The sequence below is a fragment of the Panthera tigris genome, chromosome X, assembly GCF_018350195.1.
Source record: "Panthera tigris isolate Pti1 chromosome X, P.tigris_Pti1_mat1.1, whole genome shotgun sequence".
NCBI classification, from domain to species: Eukaryota; Metazoa; Chordata; class Mammalia; order Carnivora; family Felidae; genus Panthera; species Panthera tigris.
Genome location: NC_056677.1, coordinates 94,010,379 through 94,032,129, shown reverse-complemented (window position 1 = coordinate 94,032,129; position 21,751 = coordinate 94,010,379). Strand labels below are relative to the sequence as shown.

The 21,751-nt window shown below is 38.4% G+C and overlaps 1 protein-coding gene and 1 non-coding gene across 3 annotated transcripts in view; both read left to right on the top strand.

Annotated features, from left to right (window-relative positions):
* LRCH2 (leucine rich repeats and calponin homology domain containing 2) overlaps positions 1 to 21,751 on the top strand; it is a 99,516-nt gene that overhangs the window by 70,664 nt on the left and 7,101 nt on the right. The window contains exons 15-20 of one of the 2 annotated variants that reach the window (XM_042974814.1): positions 5,369 to 5,413; positions 7,680 to 7,730; positions 10,192 to 10,249; positions 11,013 to 11,125; positions 11,310 to 11,447; positions 11,594 to 11,671. In XM_042974814.1, coding sequence (XP_042830748.1) covers positions 5,369 to 5,413; positions 7,680 to 7,730; positions 10,192 to 10,249; positions 11,013 to 11,125; positions 11,310 to 11,447; positions 11,594 to 11,671 — 483 coding nt within the window. The remainder of the gene's footprint in view (positions 1 to 5,368; positions 5,414 to 7,679; positions 7,731 to 10,191; positions 10,250 to 11,012; positions 11,126 to 11,309; positions 11,448 to 11,593; positions 11,672 to 21,751) is intronic. The other variant, XM_042974815.1, reaches the window with a different exon arrangement.
* LOC122235619 lies at positions 8,056 to 8,184 on the top strand. The gene has a single exon (XR_006213660.1). It is a non-coding gene; the product is annotated as a small nucleolar RNA SNORA35 (small nucleolar RNA).

Genomic DNA, 21,751 nt, shown 5'->3' with positions numbered 1-21,751 from the left:
ACTTACTGAGCCACCCAGGCGCCCCCAACTGAACTTCTCAATAAAGTCTTAATAGAAGCCTCAGTGAGCTCTTTAAAAAGTTCTTTGAGTTAATAGCATCATTTGTTGATAAGGATTTTATTTTTTATGGCTTAAATTATCTCCTGTAATATTTCTCTTTTGTAAGTTGCTAAGAGATCAAATGAGATAATATTTGAAATGTCCATTACATTATTATCTTTCAACAAATGTTAATGTCTTCCACTTTAAAATAAAGTGGGCGCAAAGATAAGTTTTAGTGACTGGGAAATTTTAAGGAGATATGTAGTTCTCCTCAACAGTCAGAAGATGTCAGTGTTAGGACACTGCAAAAAAATGGAATGTCAACAATTTTTTTCCTAAGATGTTAAAAAAATATATAAACCCTGAGATAGTTTCTAAGGCAAAACCATTATTCAGAATTGCCAGGATTTTCTTGATTCAAACATCATTGATAGCTATGAAGTGTCTTTATTTAAAAAAACAATTTCTTTTAATCACCCATCTCCCAGGAATCAAAAGGGTTATTCATAGGATACAGCACTGAACTTAATCTGGATTTATAGTTCATTCAACATTAAAATGCACTACTCTAGAGATTCACAGCAAAATATCGCCAGGCTCACTCAGTGATGGCCCCTTTAGCTTTTCTGTGTTAATGAACATACAGAGCTTTTGTTGCCACTTTATCCTAAGACATATAAATGGCTAAGCCACAAGGTTTCTTTATGTTCCATGGTAAATTATTAATGGTGTTGTTATTCAGTATATTTATTGAAAGCGTTTGTGTGGATGTTTGTTGTATGTGGATCTCTCCAGTTACTGCTTCCTAGTTGCCAAGACTGAATTTGGGTAGTAAGGTTTTTCAGGTAAGCCCCTGAAAGTAAGTAAAAAATGTTTCAACATATTAGCCAGATTATGTGAACAAGAAGATAAATTGGGTCAGATTATATGAGTAAGTAAATCACTACAGCAGAGTGATACTGACTAACCCTTCTAGGCTCCCAGGCCATTCTTGTGTAGATTACTAGTCTACTAAATCAAATTTAGTGTCCTTATTGCCAAAATAAAGTCACTGCATTTTTCAAAGTAAAGGTATTTCAGGAAATATATTACCTTATTAAAAATCATTTCCAAAAAGGCAAATGTATTTTACACTTTACAGAAACGTGTTAATCTTTTTAATGAGATATACAACAAAATATGAACATCTGATTTTTTGATAAATTACATTAATATAAATTAGTAGCTTTAATCTCTTCTAAGAATGATAACACATGAATTTCTGAATGCATTTGATGATTGATTTCTAAACAAAGAAGTTATAATGCATTACAGTAACTGTAACATATCAGTTTTAAGGATGATTTGATTTATCGAAATGCCATACATATTTGTCTTCAAAGGTATCTTACTACTGTTGCGATAAAACATTACAGTGACCCTTAAAATACGTATCTGATTGCATAAATATAGTATAATGTTTGAATTTAAAGGCTAACTCCAAGGAAAATATTTTTGTATATTTTCTATGATCATGGTTAATTTTATACTGGGATGGGGAAGCCAGTTGGGTTTGTGAAATAACCTGATTTGTTCCGAGTTCGAGTTTGTGCACTAGTTACTGTCTCTCCTGTGAAATTAACTTAAATTTCAAAAGTGAATCGACCTTTTTGTTTCTCTGGTTTGTAAACAGGTCTTTTATTACATTATTTGAATTTAGATATAGTAAGCTTCAGTTATTCAGACTAATTGAGGGCAGCTGCGTTGATTCAGTACAAGTTGGACTTCTAGAATATTTTCAAATCTGTGTATATATTAGGTTTGGGGTTTTAGGACCTTCAGATCTGTGCAGTAATGCAAACTAAGTAGTACCTTTCTGTGTTTTCATTTGTAATGAAAGGTTTTCATTAGAAGTATAGTTGAGTAGTAGGTAATATTATTACTATCTGTGTTCTTGACTTCATCATCCTCTGTTTCTTTCCTTTATCAATTATTCACTTCTCTACATCCTTTCTATCTCTTTACTTTCCATCTTATAAATGTGCTTAGACCTCTACAGTTATCCCTAATTCCCCTTGCAGCTGTTGCCTTATCTTTTTTATTTTAGGGCCAGACTTTCTTGACTCTCTAGTATCAATAACAGAAAGCTTGGACATTTTAAGAATTTTTTTATTTAAACTAATTTTTTAATGTTTACTTATTTATTTTGAGGGGGAGAGAGAGAGATAGAGATAGAGATAGAGATAGAGAGAGAGAGAGAGAGAATCCCAAGCAGGCTCTGTGCTGTCAGTGCAGAACCTGACATGGGGCTCGATCTCATGAACCATGAGATCACGACCTGAGTTGAAATCAAGAGTCAGACACTTAACTGACTGAGCTACCCAGACACCCCAAGTTTGGACTTTTAAAAAATGTCAGGCGCCAGGCTTCCCTACTTCTCTAAGTCTTACTACCTTCCACAATTCACTCTTCTCAAGTAGCCATACTGCTACTCTTTGTTTTCTGCACAGACTGAGCTTTTTTATTCCTCTGTGCTTTCCTTCTTCTGAGAATGCCCACTAGCCCTTTTTATTCCTGGCAAACCTTTGCTAATCATTCAGGATTTAGAGATGGAAGTATAGCATAGGGGTTAATATCCTTGGCTTGTCAAATCAAACCACTTTAGTTCCAGTATTTAACTTGGAGATCAGCTAACTGTGTGACTTTGACAAATTACCTAACCTTGCTAAGCTTAATTTTTTTCTATCCTCAAATGACTCGAATAGTGTCTTCCTTTACAGGATTATTTTCACTAATGAATTACTTAATAATATAAAGTGCTTATTAGAAAAGCACTTGCCACAGAGTATACAGTTAATAAAAATTAGCTTATTATTCACTCAAATGTCATTCTTTTGTTTTAGTTTTTGTTTTTGCAGGAGTCATCTTCTATCGGGTATTCATTCTCAATTAAAATATGAAAGGTTGCAGCAAATTATCAGGGGTGCCTGGCAAAGAAGGTCATGGTCAGGAAGGCAGGAATCCATACTGGGCCTTCTTCAGTGGTACTTGTGTAGCTGCTTATGTTTGAGTGTCCTTGTATGAACGGCAGTAGTTGAAAAGCATGTAAGATGCCAGCGACATAGAAACCCCCACGATGCGCCCTTTCTTCGCATTGACATACTTGTGGTACTGGTAGTAACCTCTTTGAAACCCTCCCAACAGTGCCTTTAGGGGTGAGATCCTGCATCAGTATTCAGCTTGGCAGCGGCTCCGTTTTGACATCCATGCGTCTCTTCTCCGTTATTGCTATGACTGACACCATCTTCAGGTCCTGGGGTCTGCTGTGCAAATGTCACCCTTTTGTTAAAGTAGAATAGGACCAAGAATACATGCTGCCAGTGAGCATTGAGCCTAGAGATGGCAGATAGGTCTGTTCGCACATGCCGGCAGCCTTCAGGGGCTGTCTCTGGAACATCGGGTTGCAAACATATTGAGACTATGTCTGAGGTCAGCTTGAAAAAGCACCCTGGTAGGTTAGTGGTGGTTGTCATAAATCACTGGAGAGACAGTGGAGGAACTTAGGTCTCGTATTTGTAATCCGTAATAGTGCTCGTTCACCAATCTGTGGTTGAGCTATCAGGTAGGTTATCTCGTTTCCCAAGAGTTAGGGAATTAAAGCTGCGTAAGTAAGGGGTGCCATTAAATAAAACTTGGGAGTGCCAGGCAAAGAAATTTGCAAGTCGGTTTTCCAATAGGAGAGTCCTGAGTTGCAAGTGGTATTTCGAGTGTTTAATAAAAATTTTTTTTTTAATGTTTATTTTTGAGAGAGAGAGAGAGAGAGAGAGAGAGAGAGAGAGAGAGAGAGAGACAGTGTGAGCAGGGTCGGGGCAGGAAGAGAGGGAGGACACAGAATCCGAAGCGGGCTCCAGGCTCCAAGTTGTCAGCACAGAGCCGGACGCCGGGCTCAAACCCACAGACTGCGAGATCATGACCTGAGCCGAAGTCGGACACCTAACTGACTGAGCCACCCAGGCGCCCCAATATTTCAAGTGTTGTAATCTGCCACTGATTTACGAGATTATTTGTGGTGAGGAGGACTTAGAAATAAGAACACTAGTGGTTGTCATACTGCATTTCTTCAATTCTTGATTGTAAAAACAAGCACCTTTTCACATAGTAGCATTTTTTACTTTAAGCATATTACCTTTGCGCCTCAGTATAAGATGCAGATAATAGTATTTACTTGAGGGTGGTTACGATGATTAAATGGGATGATACATGTAAACACACTTCTTTCAGTACTTGGGCTATAGGAAGCAGTAATATTAGCATTAGCTATTATTGCTACTACTGTTATTGTATAGTCAATATAAACACCTAGTGTGGTATTTTTTCTTACCTGAAATCAGTAGGCTTCTTAGCAATAGGTTGCATTTTTGGTGAAATTACAGACAAAGTGTGAGATAATGGGGGCCCAGGATAAATTGGTAGTTGTAAGAATTCAAATGTTTATTTTTGAGAGAGAGAGAGAGAGAGAGAGAGAGAGAGAGAGAGAACAAGTGGGGGAGGAGCAGAGAAAGAGGGAGACATGGAATCTGAAGCAGGCTCCAGGCTCTGAGCTGTTAACACAGAGCCCGACGTGGGGCTCAAACCCACAAACCATGAGATCATGACCAGAACCAAAGTCGCACACTTGACTGCGACTTGACTTGACTGAGCCACCCAGGCACCCTGGTAGTTGCAAGAGTTCAGAAGAAGTAAGTCTGAGAGAGATTATGGAAAGAATTGACAATGATGTCTTGGATATGGTGGGTTAAGAAAAAGGGAGAACTGGGGCGCCTGGGTGGCTCAGACGGTTAAGCTTCCGACTTCAGCTCAGGTCACGATCTCACGGTCCGTGAGTTCGAGCCCCGTGTCGGGCTCTGGGCTGATGGCTCAGAGCCTGGAGCCTGCTTCCGATTCTGTGTCTCCCTCTCTCTCTGCTCCTCCCCTGTTCATGCTCTGTCTCTCTCTGTCTCAAAAATAAATAAAAAAAAGGTTAAAAAAATTAAAAAAAAAAAGAAAAAGGGAGAACTTAAGACAACCTTCAGATAGCAAAACTGAATGGATGGGAAATGGATCAGCTCAGGAAAGAAACGTTACTAGATATATAGAACAATGCCTTGCACATAGAAAGCACTGTATGCTAGCTATTAGTAAGCGCCAAGGACTATTTAACTGCTTATATATCTAAACTTGGTATCAGATAATTTAACAAAAGTATCAGAGAATTCAATAAGATATGAATAAACCTCACATAGCATTTACTAGTAGAGAGTTCGTATGTTCAAAGAAAAGTAAAGTATATGTTTTAAATTTTTTTCAGTATAAATCATCAAGGAAGAGTTCAAGTGGCAATGAAAACGATGAGGTGAGAAAAGAGGGTAAAGCAATTCTTTAAAATGTTTACTTTTCATATGTAGTTGGTTCAATGAAAGTAAAATGTAATCCATCTGTCAGTTTGTTAGTGATTTAATGCGTGGGTTTTTTCTAATAATACAAACAGAGCATCATCATGCAGTTATTGATTTAATTATGTAATTTCCGTGTATCTTTTACCTCGAACGGAATTTCTGATAGTTCAGTTCTTTCTTTTTAATGTTTATTTATTTTTGAGAGCGAGACAAGTGTGAGAGCAGGGGAGGGGCAGAGAGAGAGAGAGGGAGACACAGAGTCAGAAAGAAGCAGGTTCCAGGCTCTGAGCCGTCAGCACAGAGCCCGACACAGAGCTCGAACCCACGAACCACAAGATCATGACCTGAGCTGAAGTCAGACGCTTAACTGACTGAGCCACCCAGGCGCCCCATCTAATAGTTCGGTTTTAGAATTTTATTAACATTTACCTTTTACATTTTCTCATCTTTTGTCTCCCTAAACCAACCTTGTGGTCAGTTGAGATTCTTTTGGAATTTGTTAATCTTTTTCTGCAAATTCTGTGTACTATTTTAACATTTGAAATTAGATTTCTATGGTTTGTGCCTTATTATAAATTTTTCTACCTCACCATTTTAAGTTATGCAGCAACCTAGCATTTTTGGAATGACACAGTGTCATCACCATAAATACTTCAGCTTTGGGTATTTTTGGTTGAAGGGATTGGTATTAATTTGGTGTTGAGTACTTGGCAGGGCTTCTGAATACTTCAATTTTAAGAAATGGGACCACACAGAAAATGTTTGCTGAACCCTGAGCTAGACACTCAGCTTGGCTATTGTCCCTGTCCCTTTATATTTTATATCCACTCTGGTCCTGCCTACCTCAATACCTAATCACTTAGCAAGACCTACTTTTTCTTTTTGGTACTGAAATGTTTTGAATACATTCCCCACCTGCACTTCTGCTATTTCTGCCCTGGTCCAGGCCCTTAACAGTTTCTGCCTGTGCCACCACAATAGCGTCCTTGCTCTCATCCCTTTCTCCAGTCCATTTTCCTCCCTGCGGCCACAGTGACTGCTCCAAAGAACACAGAAATGTGAGCAGGTTCTCTCCTTGCTTAGAAACCTTCAATGCGTCCCCATCACTTAGAAGGTAAATTCTAGGGCCTTCCTGATCAAGCCCCTGTTTACCACACCAGCCTCTGCTCATGATGTGTCCTGCTTTCTCTCGCTTTCGTTGTGCCGTCCAGCAGTATGAACTGCTCACGGGTTTTCTGCCTCATCCTTTCATTTTTGCTCCCATGCCTTCGTCCTTGTCCTCTCGTCTTGGAATGTTGTTCCCTTCCTTCTGTTTCTGGTAAACACCTACTCAGTTTTTTACTTTCCCAGGAAATTTGCCTTTCTCCACCACCCCTACCATTTCCCCAAGTGCCCCTCATCTGCGTCTCATAATATGCCGGGCCATGGTGTCCTCGTACTGAGAAGGTTGTATTGCCTGTACAAATGAATCTATTTTCCCCCTAGACTGAGAGATCCTTGAGTGGATGATATTTTACTAAGTTTTAATATTCCCACTGTGTAGCACAGTGTCTGACATACAGTAGGTAGTCGGTAATCTTCTGTTGAAGGAAATGATGATGTCCTATGGTATGCATATTCAAGGTTAAATGTTAAGATTTTTCAATTTGGTTGCTAGTGGTCATTAAAAAAACATGGACCATTTAATATTAGTTTAGGCAGGTAAATCTTTTGTATTTATTTCTAAGCCTATAGTAGATACACGTAATTTTCCAGGTAAATGTTCTTATTTGAGGTGATGCAATTTTTGCTTGCCTCCACGTACTTCTCTCAGATTGTCGCGTATTGTTGGCATTTTGAATTAATCCTAATATATGGATCTCTTGTAAGAAATATAGAAAGATTTTCCTCATTTGTGTTACTTAAAGGACATAAATTCACAGGAATATTTGATATGACTAGATAGTGCTTCTGATACCTTAAAGTGCTTAAGATTTTATTGATCTAGATTTTGGTTCAGTGGGTCTAGGGTTGGCCTGAGATTCTGCATTTCTAACAGGCTCCCAGAGGGTGCTGATGCTGTTGGTTCACCGACCACACTTTGAGTGGCAAGGTGGTAGATGGTATTTTCTAGATTCTTCCTTTAGCAGTGGATCAGAAGCAATTTTCAGTTTTTCTTTTATATGTCTAAATCATCATTTGTATTTTAATTTCATCTTTCATCTTTTTATTTTTATATTTTAGCAAGACAGTGATAATGCTTATATGTCACCACAATCTCCAGTATCATCTGAGGTACAAGTTCTGTTTTTATATGTGTTTACATAGGTTTCTTTCTTGTCTCTTCTCTGTAACCTCATCTTTCTTTTTTTTTTTTTTTTGAAACAATACAATTTATTTCCTCATATTAAAAAATCCACAGTAGGTTAATTTGTACAAACCTAGTCTGTAAAAAAATTCTGAGGACACCATCTTTTGTACAAATGTTCATAATAATAATTGGAAAATGCCTGTAGAGCACAGAAAAGACTTCCCTTTATAAAATTCTGTGTTTTAGAATTCGTCTGTATTTTGAAATGAGAAGAGCAACTTTACAATTTTAAATTTGAAAGAAGTACGTCAGCATTGTGCAATGACCTTTGGTTTTTCTCATAGCCACTTAGGTCTGAAAGCAATGCAACAGAAACTTCCTTTTTCCACGAGAAACATCCCTGCGGTGGGTTGTTCCTATCGACAGGAGGGTACACATTTCCTGGCATCTTAGACCTAAGGGCGAGCCTGGGGAAGGAGGGGTGGATGAAAGGTGGGGTTTGTGAGATCTTACCCAAATACTCTAGTGGTTTGAATGATTGGTTCTTCTAATTTAGTGACACCTATTGCTTTACAACAAGAGATAAACGAACAATTCTAAACAGTATCTTTGCCACTTCAGATGACCTTATTTAGTATTATAAAAGTGTGTTGGCATTGGTAAATAAATGATTATGTATTCATTTGGTGAATTCGGAACTTTGTCTAAATGTTTGGGTCATCCATATTCACCATATAACTTTGGTTAATTACAAAGGTAGTGTTTCATTTTATATAGGTGGTGTTAGTTTTTTTAAAAAGCCCGGATCATTTGTCTGTTGTTTTGGGTGAGTTGCATTATAAAACTTTTAAATGGACTTGGATGTTAGTTTTATAAACACATCTCTAAATTATTTGTATGGCAGGTAGAATGGTTTGCGTTCTTTTATAAAGTAATTTAAGTTAGGGTATCGTAAAATTAGTCTTTGTCACATGCTTTTGTTAATCCTTTCTTTTACTTTCAGTTATAAAAATGTAAGCATATAAGTGACTGGTTGCCTGGTTGCTTTATGATTTTATGATATGCTCATGGGGAGAGAGTATTAGTGCCAGTTTTCTCAGATAAATTATATTGCTTTTATAATACATTTTGCTTGCATTTGGATAAATGAAATTTGGGGGAATTCATAATACTTTTAACCAAAATAACGAACAAATTGTGAGGCCTGTGGATGGATAGGGTGATGAATACATGTGGTGGTGGCTCAGTTAACATTCAACGTGAACTGCACGTAACATACTAATCAGCAGAAGATTCAGAGAATCACCGAAATTCTGATAACTTCCATTTCATCTGTAAAACAAAATGGTAAAAACATTTAGTATATTGCTATACTATTTATTTTCATTTTCGTTTTTTAAAAAATGTTAAGGAGGCTCCATGCACAACGTAGGGCTTGAACTCATGACCCCGAGATCAAGAGTTGCATGCTCTTCCGCCTGGGCCAGCCAGGCGCCCCTAGTTATAGTACTCTACTTTTAACAGAGTGCTTGCCTGTACACCTGAACCTAGAGCAGCCCCATGAGCTGAGTATTATCCTCATAATTTTATAGCTGAGGAGACTGGTAACCTTTGCCAAAGATCCCAGTCAGTAAATGGTAGGGAAGCGACCGAGGCCCTTGCAGTTGTTCCAAGTGTTAAGTAAGCTGCTGCTAAAATTATTTTCTTACAGCTGTACAATTTCCAGAGTGCTTTCTTTTAGTTATCTCAGTTAATCTTCACAACAGTCTTCCATTTTAAATGTGAAGAAATAGTCACAGAGAAATTAAATGTTTTGCTAAGCTTTCTAACTCCAAGCTCAGACGTTAACAACATACCACAGTTCTTTCCATAGCATACCTCTGTGTGAAATGCACTTGGAAACAATGAACCTTAAAATAGAAGAGATGATAATTTGTCATCTGTTGGTACCACCTGTCATTCCCTATTACTGTGAACGTGTAGATTTGCCTCAGATTATCTATTCAATGTCAAGTCCGTAGTAGACACTTAGTAAATGTTGCTAATTTCGCTTATTTCTTCATTGAAGCTTACTTCATTTTTTTCGGAGGCTTTAATCCGGTTCTTCATTCAAAAAATACCTATTTATTTTATGTAATTCAGTAATTTTTAATTTTCCTTATACTATGAGAGAGAAGTATTTAAAAGCTTATGCAGGCAGATCAATTAGCAAATATTTGTAGGTCTTTTAAAAGTGAAATGTATCGATTTGAATTGAAGTGCAGTTTACCTTTCTGTGCTCCACTAATCATGGAAAAAACCAAATACTTCTAAAATTGAAACGGATACAAATAACTACCTTGGTTATTTGGAAAGAGAAGTGGTTTTATTTATTTATTTTCTTTCTTTCTTTCTTTCTTTCTTTCTTTCTTTCTTTCTTTCTTTCTTTCTTTTTTTTTTTTTTAGGAGTATGATAGAACTGATGGTTTTTCACATGGTCCTTTTGGCTTGAAGCCTAGATCAGGTAAATATATATTCTGCAAATAAAATTTGTTGGTTATGTATGAAACTAGAGCTTTCCTGCTTAAATGGGATTGATTCCGTAGTTTTAAGTACACATAGATTCTTTCCCCTCTCCTAAAAGTAATTTTCTCTTAACCTTATTTGTCTTTCCAATTCCCATCCCCCATTTCTTTCTTCCTCTTTACCTTCAAGCTCCTGAAACCTCAGCTTTTTGCCTTAGATATACTGCAGTCTTATTTCTACTCTACTGTGACTGCTCTTAGAATGACCACTCTGCCAGCAGACCAAACACTGTTTGAAATTCTAGCACTCCATTATATTGTGGTTTTAAAAAGGGATCTTTTCGCATTTGGCAAGCCCAAAAGAAAATGGATCCATGTTACTTGGCAAGGTATTGAATTATAGTTTTTATTCCTGAATAACTGTATTGACCTTCAAGAATAATTTCCTTTTTCTTTAAAGATAATAACGGCTGATGTATGTTCAATAACAATTTTTAACCTGGATCATAAGTTTCTAATAACATGTGTTTAAATAAGAACATGTATGGGTGGTAGAAATTGTTACACTTGTCTTCCCTATTGCTTTCAGTTATGCACATAAGTAGATTTCGATGATATTCTACAAAAAGTATTTAGAATGTATTGAGTGATGGTGTTTTTTGTAGTTTTGTACTGATTCTTTTTCATCATGCCTCTTTCCCCACTGCTGGTTGCTTCTTCCTGTTAGCCTTGTGATAAGCTAGGAAATGTCTGTTTTTATAGCTTTTAGCCGCTCATCTCGTCAGGAATATGGGGCAGCAGATCCAGGATTTACAATGAGAAGAAAGATGGAACATCTCCGGGAAGAACGAGAGCAAATACGACAACTTCGCAACGTAAGCGAGATTGACCTTACAGATTTGCTTTGCAGAAATGAGTTTAACTTGGAAAATTAGCAAGCTAGATGCATTTTATTTGCAAAGCTTTTTAAAATTTTGGATTCTATAATGGTTACTGATACAAATATATAGCATTTATATTTAGATAGAATATCTGTGATTTATACCCATTTCTTTATAGAATCTCGAATCCAGGTTAAAAGTCATTTTGCCTGATGACATTGGAGCCGCACTGATGGATGGGGTTGTTCTTTGCCATTTAGCCAATCATATAAGGCCACGCTCTGTAGCTAGTATTCACGTGCCGTCACCAGCAGTGGTAAGTTTCTTCAGTAATTCTCTAAAGGAAGATAGAGCTTCTCAAAACTGTCTTTAAATAATACACGTCAGTAAATGTAATTTTTAGTTTTGATTAATTTTTGTATAAATGTGCCTGAAAAATACCTTTTTCCCCTTACTTCACAGCCTAAACTGAGCATGGCAAAATGTCGAAGAAATGTAGAAAATTTTCTTGATGCATGTAAAAAGTTGGGTGTCTCACAGGTAACTGTTCTTTTTCTAACAAAATGATCATTTAAATATTAACTTATGTGCATACCAGGGTTCTTCTTCACAATAGGAACAAATAATGCTTTCTGGACATGAAAATGAATACGTTCTCTTGGTACCTTTTACCGAGTTCCAGCTTTAACCGTAGCAGCTGTCTAATGAATGTTTTAAAGCTGCTTTTAAAGTCATTTATAAAATAGCTACATATATGGAAAAATGCAGTAAGCATACATATCATTGAGAAAACATAACTTAGTGGCTATATTAAAAGTTGATTGTGATGCAGTTGCTGCTTTCATTTCTCCTGCTGAAACACATTTGGACTGCTTTGTAAATCCATGGGTAGACTCTCATGAGAAGATTTGCATTCAGGGTGAACAGCGTTTTAAACTTCAGAATGTCGAATTCTACATATTAGTAACATATCATGACAATTTCTCATGGGACAAACTTTGTCTGAAATTTGTAGAATTTGGCTTATGTTTCAGGTGATAATTGCAGTACTATAAAATTAGCAGTTAAAGTAGTATTGTAAATGTATAATGAAAACAAATAATTAAACTATTACTTTTTTAGAAAACATCATAGGCCCAACATCAAGATGATCAGGTGTTGAAAGGACATGGTGTTGTTAGCAGATCACAGTATAGTTGTGATACTTTTCCCTTTTATTTTATTTATTTAGTTTTTTAAATATAATTTGTTGTCAAATTTGCTGACATCCTTTTATTTTTAAAAATTCATTTTTATCGAGATGTAATTGATCCATAACATTAAGTTTGGTGTGCAGTGTGTTGATTTGATACATTTATATATTGAGTTGTGCTCATTTAGCTCTTTTTACCAGTGTCCTAATAATCTTGTCTACAGATTCCACTTTAATCTCTTTCCTCAAGTGAATAAATATAATTTATATAGAGAGAATCAGTTGAATTACCCTGTAATTTCGAAACTACATGCTGCTGTTCTCTAATTACATCTTTATGCTTGACATGATGTCTTAAAATTTTAATTCTTAAACATTTTTATGTTCTTCTTTGTACGCTTAATCTCTTATTGAGAAAACAGAAAAATTAGGAAGTTTTGTTTTTTTTTTTTTAATTTTTTTTTTTTTTTTAATTTACTTATTTTTGAGACAGAGAGAGACAGAGCATGAACGGGGGAGGGTCAGAGAGAGGGAGACACAGAATCTGAAACAGGCTCCAGGCTCTGAGCTGTCAGCACAGAGCCCGACGCGGGGCTCGAACCCATGGACTGTGAGATCATGACCTGAGCCGAAGTCGGCCGCTTAACCGACTGAGCCACCCAGGCGCCCCAGGAAGTTTTGTTTTCTAGTTAGGATTACATTATATATATTTTTCTGTTTTATCATTTTTAAGAGTTTTTGGGGGGAGCATTCTCAATAAACATTTATCGAATGAATGCACATTTTACAGATGAGTAAACTGAGGCACAGGGAGGTTAGAGAACTTGTCCAAGGTCTCATCTTTAGTGCACAGTGGGGCCAAGCTATGAACCCAGGTGATCTAACTTTAGAACATATCCTCAATCTTGGATACTCTCTATTTGTGTGCTTTTATATGAAAGAAAAGACATTGCAACATATTCCAGATACCTTCTTGGTACAGTAGGCAAGAAGCATCAATTAGGAAGGTCTTAACGGAAACTATTCTACTTAGCATAGTCTAATACTCTCTTTCTAGCTTGTTTTAGGAAAGGGTTAGTAACCCACCCATGCTACAACAAGAGGGACTTATGGAAGGACCAGTTATCAACTCCCATTTTCAAAACTTCCCAGCTACTGGTATTGGGGAAAGAGTTTTATCATTAGCTTCTTGTTTTTCCTTGACTTAGAAATTGTAATATAGAGTCCGTTTCTTCATTTAGTGTCTTTTATTTCATTTTAATGTACTTTTGTATTTTTGTATTTTTTTTAGAGAGAGGGTGCAAGTGAGCCAGGGGCAGAGAGAGGGAGAGAGAATCCCATGAGGGGCAGAGAGAGAGAGGGAGAGAGAGAGAGAGAGAGAAGTGAGGCTCACCCAAAGTTGGGCTCAAGCTCATCCGATGTGAGACTCTAATTCACGAACCATGAGATCATGACCTGAGCCGAAGTCAGATGCCCAATTGACTAAGCCACCCAGGAGCCCCAAGAGATTTTTGTGTTGTAATAGCTTTTTTGAGGTATAATTGACATACAATAAAGTGCATATAGATAAGCTATACAGTTAAGTAAGTTTTGACATGCATACACCATGAAATCATCACCACAGTCAAGATAATGAGCATGTTCATGACCCCTAAAACTTTCCGTGTGTCCCTTGGCAATCCTTTTTTCCGTGGGTAACCACTAATCTGCTATCTGTTGTTATAGTTTAGTTTGCATTTTCTGGGGTGCCTGGGTGGCTCAGTCGGTTGAGCGTCCGACTTCAGCTCAGGTCATGATCTCACGGTTCGTGGGTTCGAGCCCCGCGTCGGGCTCTGTGCTGGCAGCTCAGAGCCTGGAGCCTGCTTTGGAGTCTGTGTCTCCTTCTCTCTCTGCCCCTCCCCTGCTCATGCTTTGTCTCATTCTGTTTCTCAAAAACAAATAAATGTAAAAAAAATAAAAGTAACAAAAATAGTTTGCATTTTCTATCTAGAGTTGTATATAAATGGAATGATAGAATATGTATGATTTTTTTCTGGCTTTTTTCACTCAGTGTAATTGTTTTAAGACTCATCAGTGATGTTGCATATATAAATAGATCATTCCTTTTTATTGCTGAGTAGTATTTCATTGTGAACCACAATTTGTTGGTCTATTGACTTGTTGATGGTCATTTGGATTGTTTCCAGTTTTAGCGACCACTGAGACAAATAAGACTGCTATGAACATTTATACACAAGTCTTTGGATATATACATACATTCTTTAATTTGGGGTAGATACCCAGGAGTAACATGAATGAAACATATGGTAGGTGTGTACTTAACCTTACAGGAAAGTAAAAAACTGTTTCCCAAAGTAGTTGTACCATTTTACATTCCTGTCAACAGTATATGAGAGTTCTAGTTCCTCCATATCCTCAACAGCATTTAATATAGTGGTTTTTTTTTCTTTATTTTTTGCCATTCTGATAAGTATGTACCAGTTTGTCAATGTGGTTTTAATCTGCACTTCCCTGAAGGCTAATGATGTTGATCATCTTTTCAAGGGCTTATTTGCCATTGGTATGGCTTCTTTTATGGCGTATTCTATTATAGTCTTCTATTATTTTAGTCTCTTTTTTCAAAGTTTATTTATTTATTTAGAGAGAACGCATGCATGTGTGCACAGGAGAGGGGCAGAGAGAGAGAGAGGGAGAGAGAGAATCCCAAGCAAGCTCTGCACTATCAGTGACAGAGCCTGACGCGGGACTTCATCCCAGGAACCGTGAGATCAAGACTTGGGCCGAGATCGAGTCAGATGCTTACTCAACTGAGCCACCCAGGCACTCCTCTTTTGTCTGTTTTTTAATTGAGCTGTTTTCTTGTCACTGAGTTTGAGATTTCTCTATAAATTATGAACTAAGTTCTTTACCAGATATGTGATAAACAAGTATTGTATCACAAGTCTTTGGCTTATCTTTTCATTCTCATTAGAGTATCTTTTTTTAAGTTTATTTATTTATTTTCATAGAGAGCATGAAGGGAAAGGGCAGAGAGGGAGGGACAGAGAGAGAAGCTCAAGCAGACGCCGCGCTGTCAGCATAGAGGTCAATATAGGGCTTGAACTCAAGAACCATGAGCTCATGACCTGAGCCAAAGTCGAGTCAGACGCTTAGCCAAATGAGCCACCCAGATGCCCCTCATTATAGTATCTTCCAAACAGCACAAGCTTTATATTTTTTGAAGTAAAATTTATCATGTTTAAAAATTGTGCTTTTTTGGGGCGCCTGGGTGGCGCAGTCGGTTAAGCGTCCGACTTCAGCCAGGTCACGATCTCGCGGTCCGTGAGTTCGAGCCCCGCGTCAGGCTCTGGGCTGATGGCTCAGAGCCTGGAGCCTGCTTCCGATTCTGTGTCTCCCTCTCTCTCTGCTCCCCCCCGTTCATGCTCTGTCTCTCTCTGTCCCAAAAATAAATAAAAAACGTTGAAAAAAAAATTAAAAAAAAAAAATTGTGCTTTTGGATTTGTATGAAACCACAAAAGACCCCGAATGGCCAAAGAAATCCTGAAAAAGAAAAGCAAAGCTGGAGGGGGTCACAGATCCAGACTTCAAGCTGTATTACAAACCTGTAGGGACCAAGGCAGTATGGTACTGGCACAAAAACAGACACATAGATCAGTGGAACAGAATAAAAAACCCAGAGATGAATCCACAACTATATGGTCAACTCCTCTTTGACAAAGCAGGAAAGAATATCCATGGTATGTCTTTTGATTTCCTTGTGGTGTCTTCAGTTTCCTTCATCAATGTTTTATAGTTTTTGGAATACAGATCTTTTACCTCTTTGATTTGTTTATTCCTGAGTGTCTCGTGGTTTTCGGTAGAATCGTAAATGGGATTGATTCCTTGATTTCTCTTTCTGCTGCTTCATTATTTGTGTATAGAAATGCAACAGATTTCTGTATGTTGATTTTGTATCCTGCGACTTCAGTGAATTTGTGTGCCAACTCTAGCAGTCTTTTGGTAGAGTCTTTTGCGTTTTCTACATAGATATCATGTAATGTGCAAATAGTGAAAGTTTGACTTCTTCTTTGCCAATTCGGATGCCTTTTATTTCTTTTTGTTGTCTGATTGCTGAGGCTAGGCCTTCCAGTACTATGTTAAATAACAGCTGTGAGAGTGGACAGCCTTGTCTTATTCCTGACTGTAGAGTCCGTTTTTCCCCAGCGAGGATGATACTAGCCATGGGTTTTTCATATATGACCTTTATGATGTTGAGGTACGTTCCCTGGATCCCTACTTTCTTGAGGGTTTTATCATGAATGGATGCTGTAGTTTGTCACATGCTTTTTTCTGCGTCTGTTGAGAGGATCATGTTGGTTCTTATCCTTTCCTTTATGAATGTGGTGTTTCACATTGATTGATTTGTGAATATTGACCAACCCTGGCAACCCAGGAAGAAATCCTACTTGATTGTGGAGAATGGTTATTTTAATGTGCTGTTGGATTCGCTTTGCTAGTATTTTGTTGAGAATTTTTGCATCCATGTTCATCAGGGATATTGGGTTGTAGTTCTGTTTCTAATGGGTTTGTCTGGTTTTAGAATCAAGGTAATGCTGTCCTCGTAGAATGAACGTGGTGGTTTTCCTTCCATTTCTATTTTTTGGAACAGTTTGAGAAGAATAGCTATTAACTCTTCTTTAAATGTTTGTTACATTTCTCCTCTGAAGCCATCCGATCCTGGACTTTGTTTGTTGGGAGAGTTTTGATTACTGATTCAATTTCTTTGCTGGTTATTATTAGTTTGTTCAAGTTTTCTATTTCCTCATGTTTCAGTTTTGGTAGTTGATATATTTCTAGGAATTTATTCCAGATTGTATTCCAGAATGTCCAATTTGTTTACATATAATTTTTTGTAATTTTCTCTTATAATTCTTTGTATTTCTGTGGTGTTGGTTGTGATTTCTCCCCACTCATTCATGATTTTATTTATTTGGGTCCTTTCTCTTTTCTTTTTGATAAGTCCAGGTAGGGGTTTATCAGTTTTATTAATTTTTTCAAGGAATCAGCTTCTGGTGTCTTTGATCTGTTCTACTGTGGTTTTTTGTTGTTCTTGTCCTTCCTTCTATATCATTTACTTCTGCTCTGATATTTATTATTTCCTATCTACTTGCTTTAGGCTTCATATGTTGTTCTTTTTCTAGCTCCTTTATGTGTAAGGTTAGGCTGTGTATTTGAGATTGTTCTTGCTTCTTGAGGTAGCCCTGTATTGCTGTATACTTCCCTCTTATGATCACTTTTGCTGCATCCCAAATCTTTTGGACCATCTTGTTCATTTTCATTTGTTTCCATGTGTGTTTTTTATTTCTTCTTTAATTTCCTGCTTGACTTATTCATTCTTTAGAATGATATTCTTTATCCTCCCATGTATTTGTGGTATTTTCAAAATTTTTCTTGTGGTTCACTTTCAGTTTCATAGCGTTGGGATCTGAAAATATGCATGGTATGATCTCAATCTTTTTGTACTTGCTGAGCCCTGATTTGTGAACTAATACATGATCTATCCTGGAGAATGTCCCATGTGCGCTTGAGAAGAATGTATATTCTGTTGCTTTTGGATAAAATGTTCTGAATGTATCTGTTAAGTCCATCTGGTCCAGTGTGTCATTCAAAGGCATTGTTCCTTGTTGATTTTCTGTTCAGATGATCTGTCCATTGATATGAGTGGGGTTTTAAAGTCTACCATTATTGTATTATTGTCAATGAGTTCCTTTATGTTTGTTATTAATTGTTTTATATGTTTGGGGTTTCAAGTTGGGGACATAAATATTTACTTGTTAGATCTTGTTGGATAGACTCCTTTATTATGATATAGTGCCCTTCTTCATCTCTTGTTACAATCTTTAGTTTAAAATCTAGTTTGTCTGATATAAGTATTGCTACTCTGGCTTTTTTGTTTTGATGTCCATTTGCGTGGTAAATGTTTTTCCCTCTGCTTACTTTCAGTATGCAGCTGTCTATAGGTCCAAAATGGGTCTCTTCTAGGCAGCATACAGATGGGTCTTTTTTTTTAATGTTTTATTTATTTTTGAGAGATAGAGACAGAGCACGAGTGGGGGAGGGGTAGAAAGAGAGGGAGACACAGAATCCGAAGCAAGCTCCAGGCTCTGAGCTGTCATCATGGAGCCCAACACAGGGTTTGAACCCACAAACTGTAAGATCATGACCTGAGCCAAAGTTGGACACTTAACTGACTGAGCCACCCAGGCGCCCCTCGATGGCTCTTGTTTTTTATGCATCCTGACACCCTGTGTCTTTTGAGTGGAGCATTTCGTCCATTTACATTCAGAGTAATGATAGATAGGAATTTAGTGCCATCTTATTACTTGTTTTGTCATTGTTTCTGGAGATTTCCTCTGTTCCTTTCTAATCTTTGTTGCTTTTGGTCTTTCTTTCCCACTCAAAGAGTCCCCTTTAATATTTCTTGCGGGGCTACTTTAGTGGTCACAAACTCTTAATTTTTGTTTGTCTAGGAAACTCTTTTTCCTTCTTTTCTGATTGATTGCCTTGCTCGATAGAGTATTCTTGGCTGAAGATTTTTCCCATTCAGCACATTGAGTGTATCATTCCACTCCCTTCTAGCCTGCCAAGTTTCTGTAGAGAGATCTGCTGCTAACCTTATTTGTCATCTCTTGTAAGTTAGGGACTTCTTTTGTCTTCTGCTTTTAGGATTTTTTTCCTTACCTCTGTATTTTGCAAATTAATGATATATTTTGGTGTTGGCCTGTTTCTGTTGATGTTGATGGGAGTTTTCTGTGCCTCCTGGATTTGGAAGTCTATTTCCTTCCCCAGATTAGGGACGCTGTAATTTCCTCAAATAAATTTTCTGTCCCCTTTTCTCTCTCTTCTTCTGGGTGTCCTATGATATGAATGTTAACTACACTTCGTTAAGCCACCGAGTTCCCTAAGTCTACATTCATGGTCCAAGATTTTTCTTTCCTTCTTTTGATCAGATTCATTATTTCCATAATTTTGTCTTATATGTTGTTCATTCCTCTGCTTCTTCCATCCTTGTGGTCATTACTACCAGTTGGTTTCGAATCTTGGTTATTTCACTTTTCATTTTGGCCTTATCAGTTTTAAGCTCTTTTATCGCTGTGGTAAGTGTCTCCCTGATGTCTTCTATGCTTTTCCCAAGCCCAGCTAGTATCCTTATGATTGTTGTTTTAAATTCTGGATCAGGCGTATTACTTACATCTGTTTTGATTAGATCCCTGGCCATGACTTTTTCTTATTCTTTCTTTTGGGATGAATTCCTTTGTCTTGGCATTTTGTCTAGGTTTCTGTCTTCTTCTGTGTGTTAGGAAAGCCTGTTATGTTCCCTGCTTCTGAGGTTAATGGCTCTACGAATAAGAAATCATAGAACATCCAGGGCCTGACGCTTCAGGAAGTGTCTCTGGCGTATGCTGCATGTGCTCTGCTGCCGCGTTATGACTGCTGTATCCCATCCGTTAGTCCTCTGTAGAGTTGCTCCTTGCCTGCAGTGGGGGAGTGTTTGGACCTTGGCCAGAGCGTGGCGAGTTCTATCTACATGTGCTTCGGTCTGCTTGTTAACAGACCTGATGCTTTTTCCACTAGAGCTGAAGCCTTGCAGATCTTTATGGTCAGTAGATGTGGTTTGTGCAGGGTTTTGTGCTGGTCTTCTGGGGGAGGAGCCTGCTGCATCAGTTCTCAGGGATGTTTGCCTGGAAAAGCAGTACCAGCACAACGAAGGGTGGCGGGGCTTAGTGAAAGTAATTTCAGCAGTGGGTGTTGGCACTGTGCTGTTGACTGAAGTTAGTCTATGCTGAGGGATGGGAGAGGGAAGTGGCACCAACCAGCTCCTTTGTCCCCAGAGAGGGGTTTATGCTCACTGCTGTCAGGGAAGCCCTCCCAGAGGAGCTAATAATTTCCCCTCGTGTGTCCTAGGTGTTTTTCAGATTGCTGTTTTCACAGTATGTCTGGATTGTTTGCCTGCCTGGAGCAGTGGAGTGCACTTTGGACTCTATCCCAGCCAGGCCCACTGAGTTTAAGACTCTGAACTTTAGGGACCCAGGTATGGGGGGGGGACCTGTGCCGGTCTTCCTGGGGAGGGTCTTGCTGCACTGGGATTGATGCAGGTTTGACCCAGAAGGGCAGGGGCCAAGTGTGCTAAAGAACCATTGCCTAGGTTGGCTGCCCTCAGTGGGTGTCTCTGTGTCTATGCTCAGGGGGCAGGGGTGGGAAACGGCGTTCACTGGCTCCTTTGTCCCTGGAGAGGAAACTCCACCTCTCTCAGATGTGCTCCAAGAATGGAGAACTGTCTCTGCCAGTGCATCTCAGGCAATCCACGTGTCACATGTCTGCCCCCGGGTTACCTGCCTATCTCCTCTTACAGGAGCACTGCAGCGCTCTCAGGGCTCTAGACCAGCTGTGCCACAGACCTCTAATACTTCAGTCTTTGAGCCCCACTGGGTGCGAAAACTCATGGAAATCAGCCTCTCTCCTTTTCCCAGTCAGTAACTTTGGAGAAGTGTTTTCCTTATGCTACCCCCTGTTGTGCTTCTCTCTCTCTCTCTCTCTCTCTCTCTCTCTCTCTCTCTCTCTCTTTTCTCCACAACCAGGGCTCCCTCCCCTCTGCAGCCCTTTTCTTCCCCAGACCATAGCTCCGTGCCTCCTACCTTCCATGATGTGGCCCCTTCTCTCCCTTTAGTTGTGCAGTTTGTTCTGTCAGTCCTCGGATGGATTTTTTAGGTATTTGGAGTGATTTGATGGTTATCTAGGTATGTTCCAGGGATGAGGGAAGCCTAGGGTCCTCCTAGTACTCTACTATCTTAGCTCCTCCCCTAGAATGTTTTATCATCCCAGAAAGAAACCTCTTACCCATTAGTAGTCTCCCTGTCCATACTCCCCACCCCCAGCACCCCATTCTGTTTCTATGGATTTGCCTATTCTGGACATTACGTATAAATGAAGTCCTACAATATGGGAGCTTTTGTGTCTGCTTTTTTCATTTTGTATAATGTTTCCAAGGTTTATCCGTGTTGTTGTGTAAAGTGGTACTTTATTTATTTTTATGGCTGAATATTTTATTGTATGTCTAGGTTACTGGGTCACTAGGTTCTTGGCCTGGATGCAGCAATGAATTAGGGACCTGAGACCAGAATAGGGAGATAGAGTTTATCAAGTAGATAAGTATAGTACACTTTTAAGAGTGAAAGCAGGCCCCTGCCTGAGTAAGAATGGCAATGGACCTGAGAAGCTCTAGCTACAGCCTTATAAGCCTGCTTTGTTTACATATAAATTTGGCTTTGATTGGCATTTTTGATTGTCGGCTGCTGATTGTGTAACATTTTGGCTTCTGTGCATTGTGCCTCCTTATGATGCATTCTGTTATAATTGTATTTATTTATGTACTGCATATTCAAGAGTTT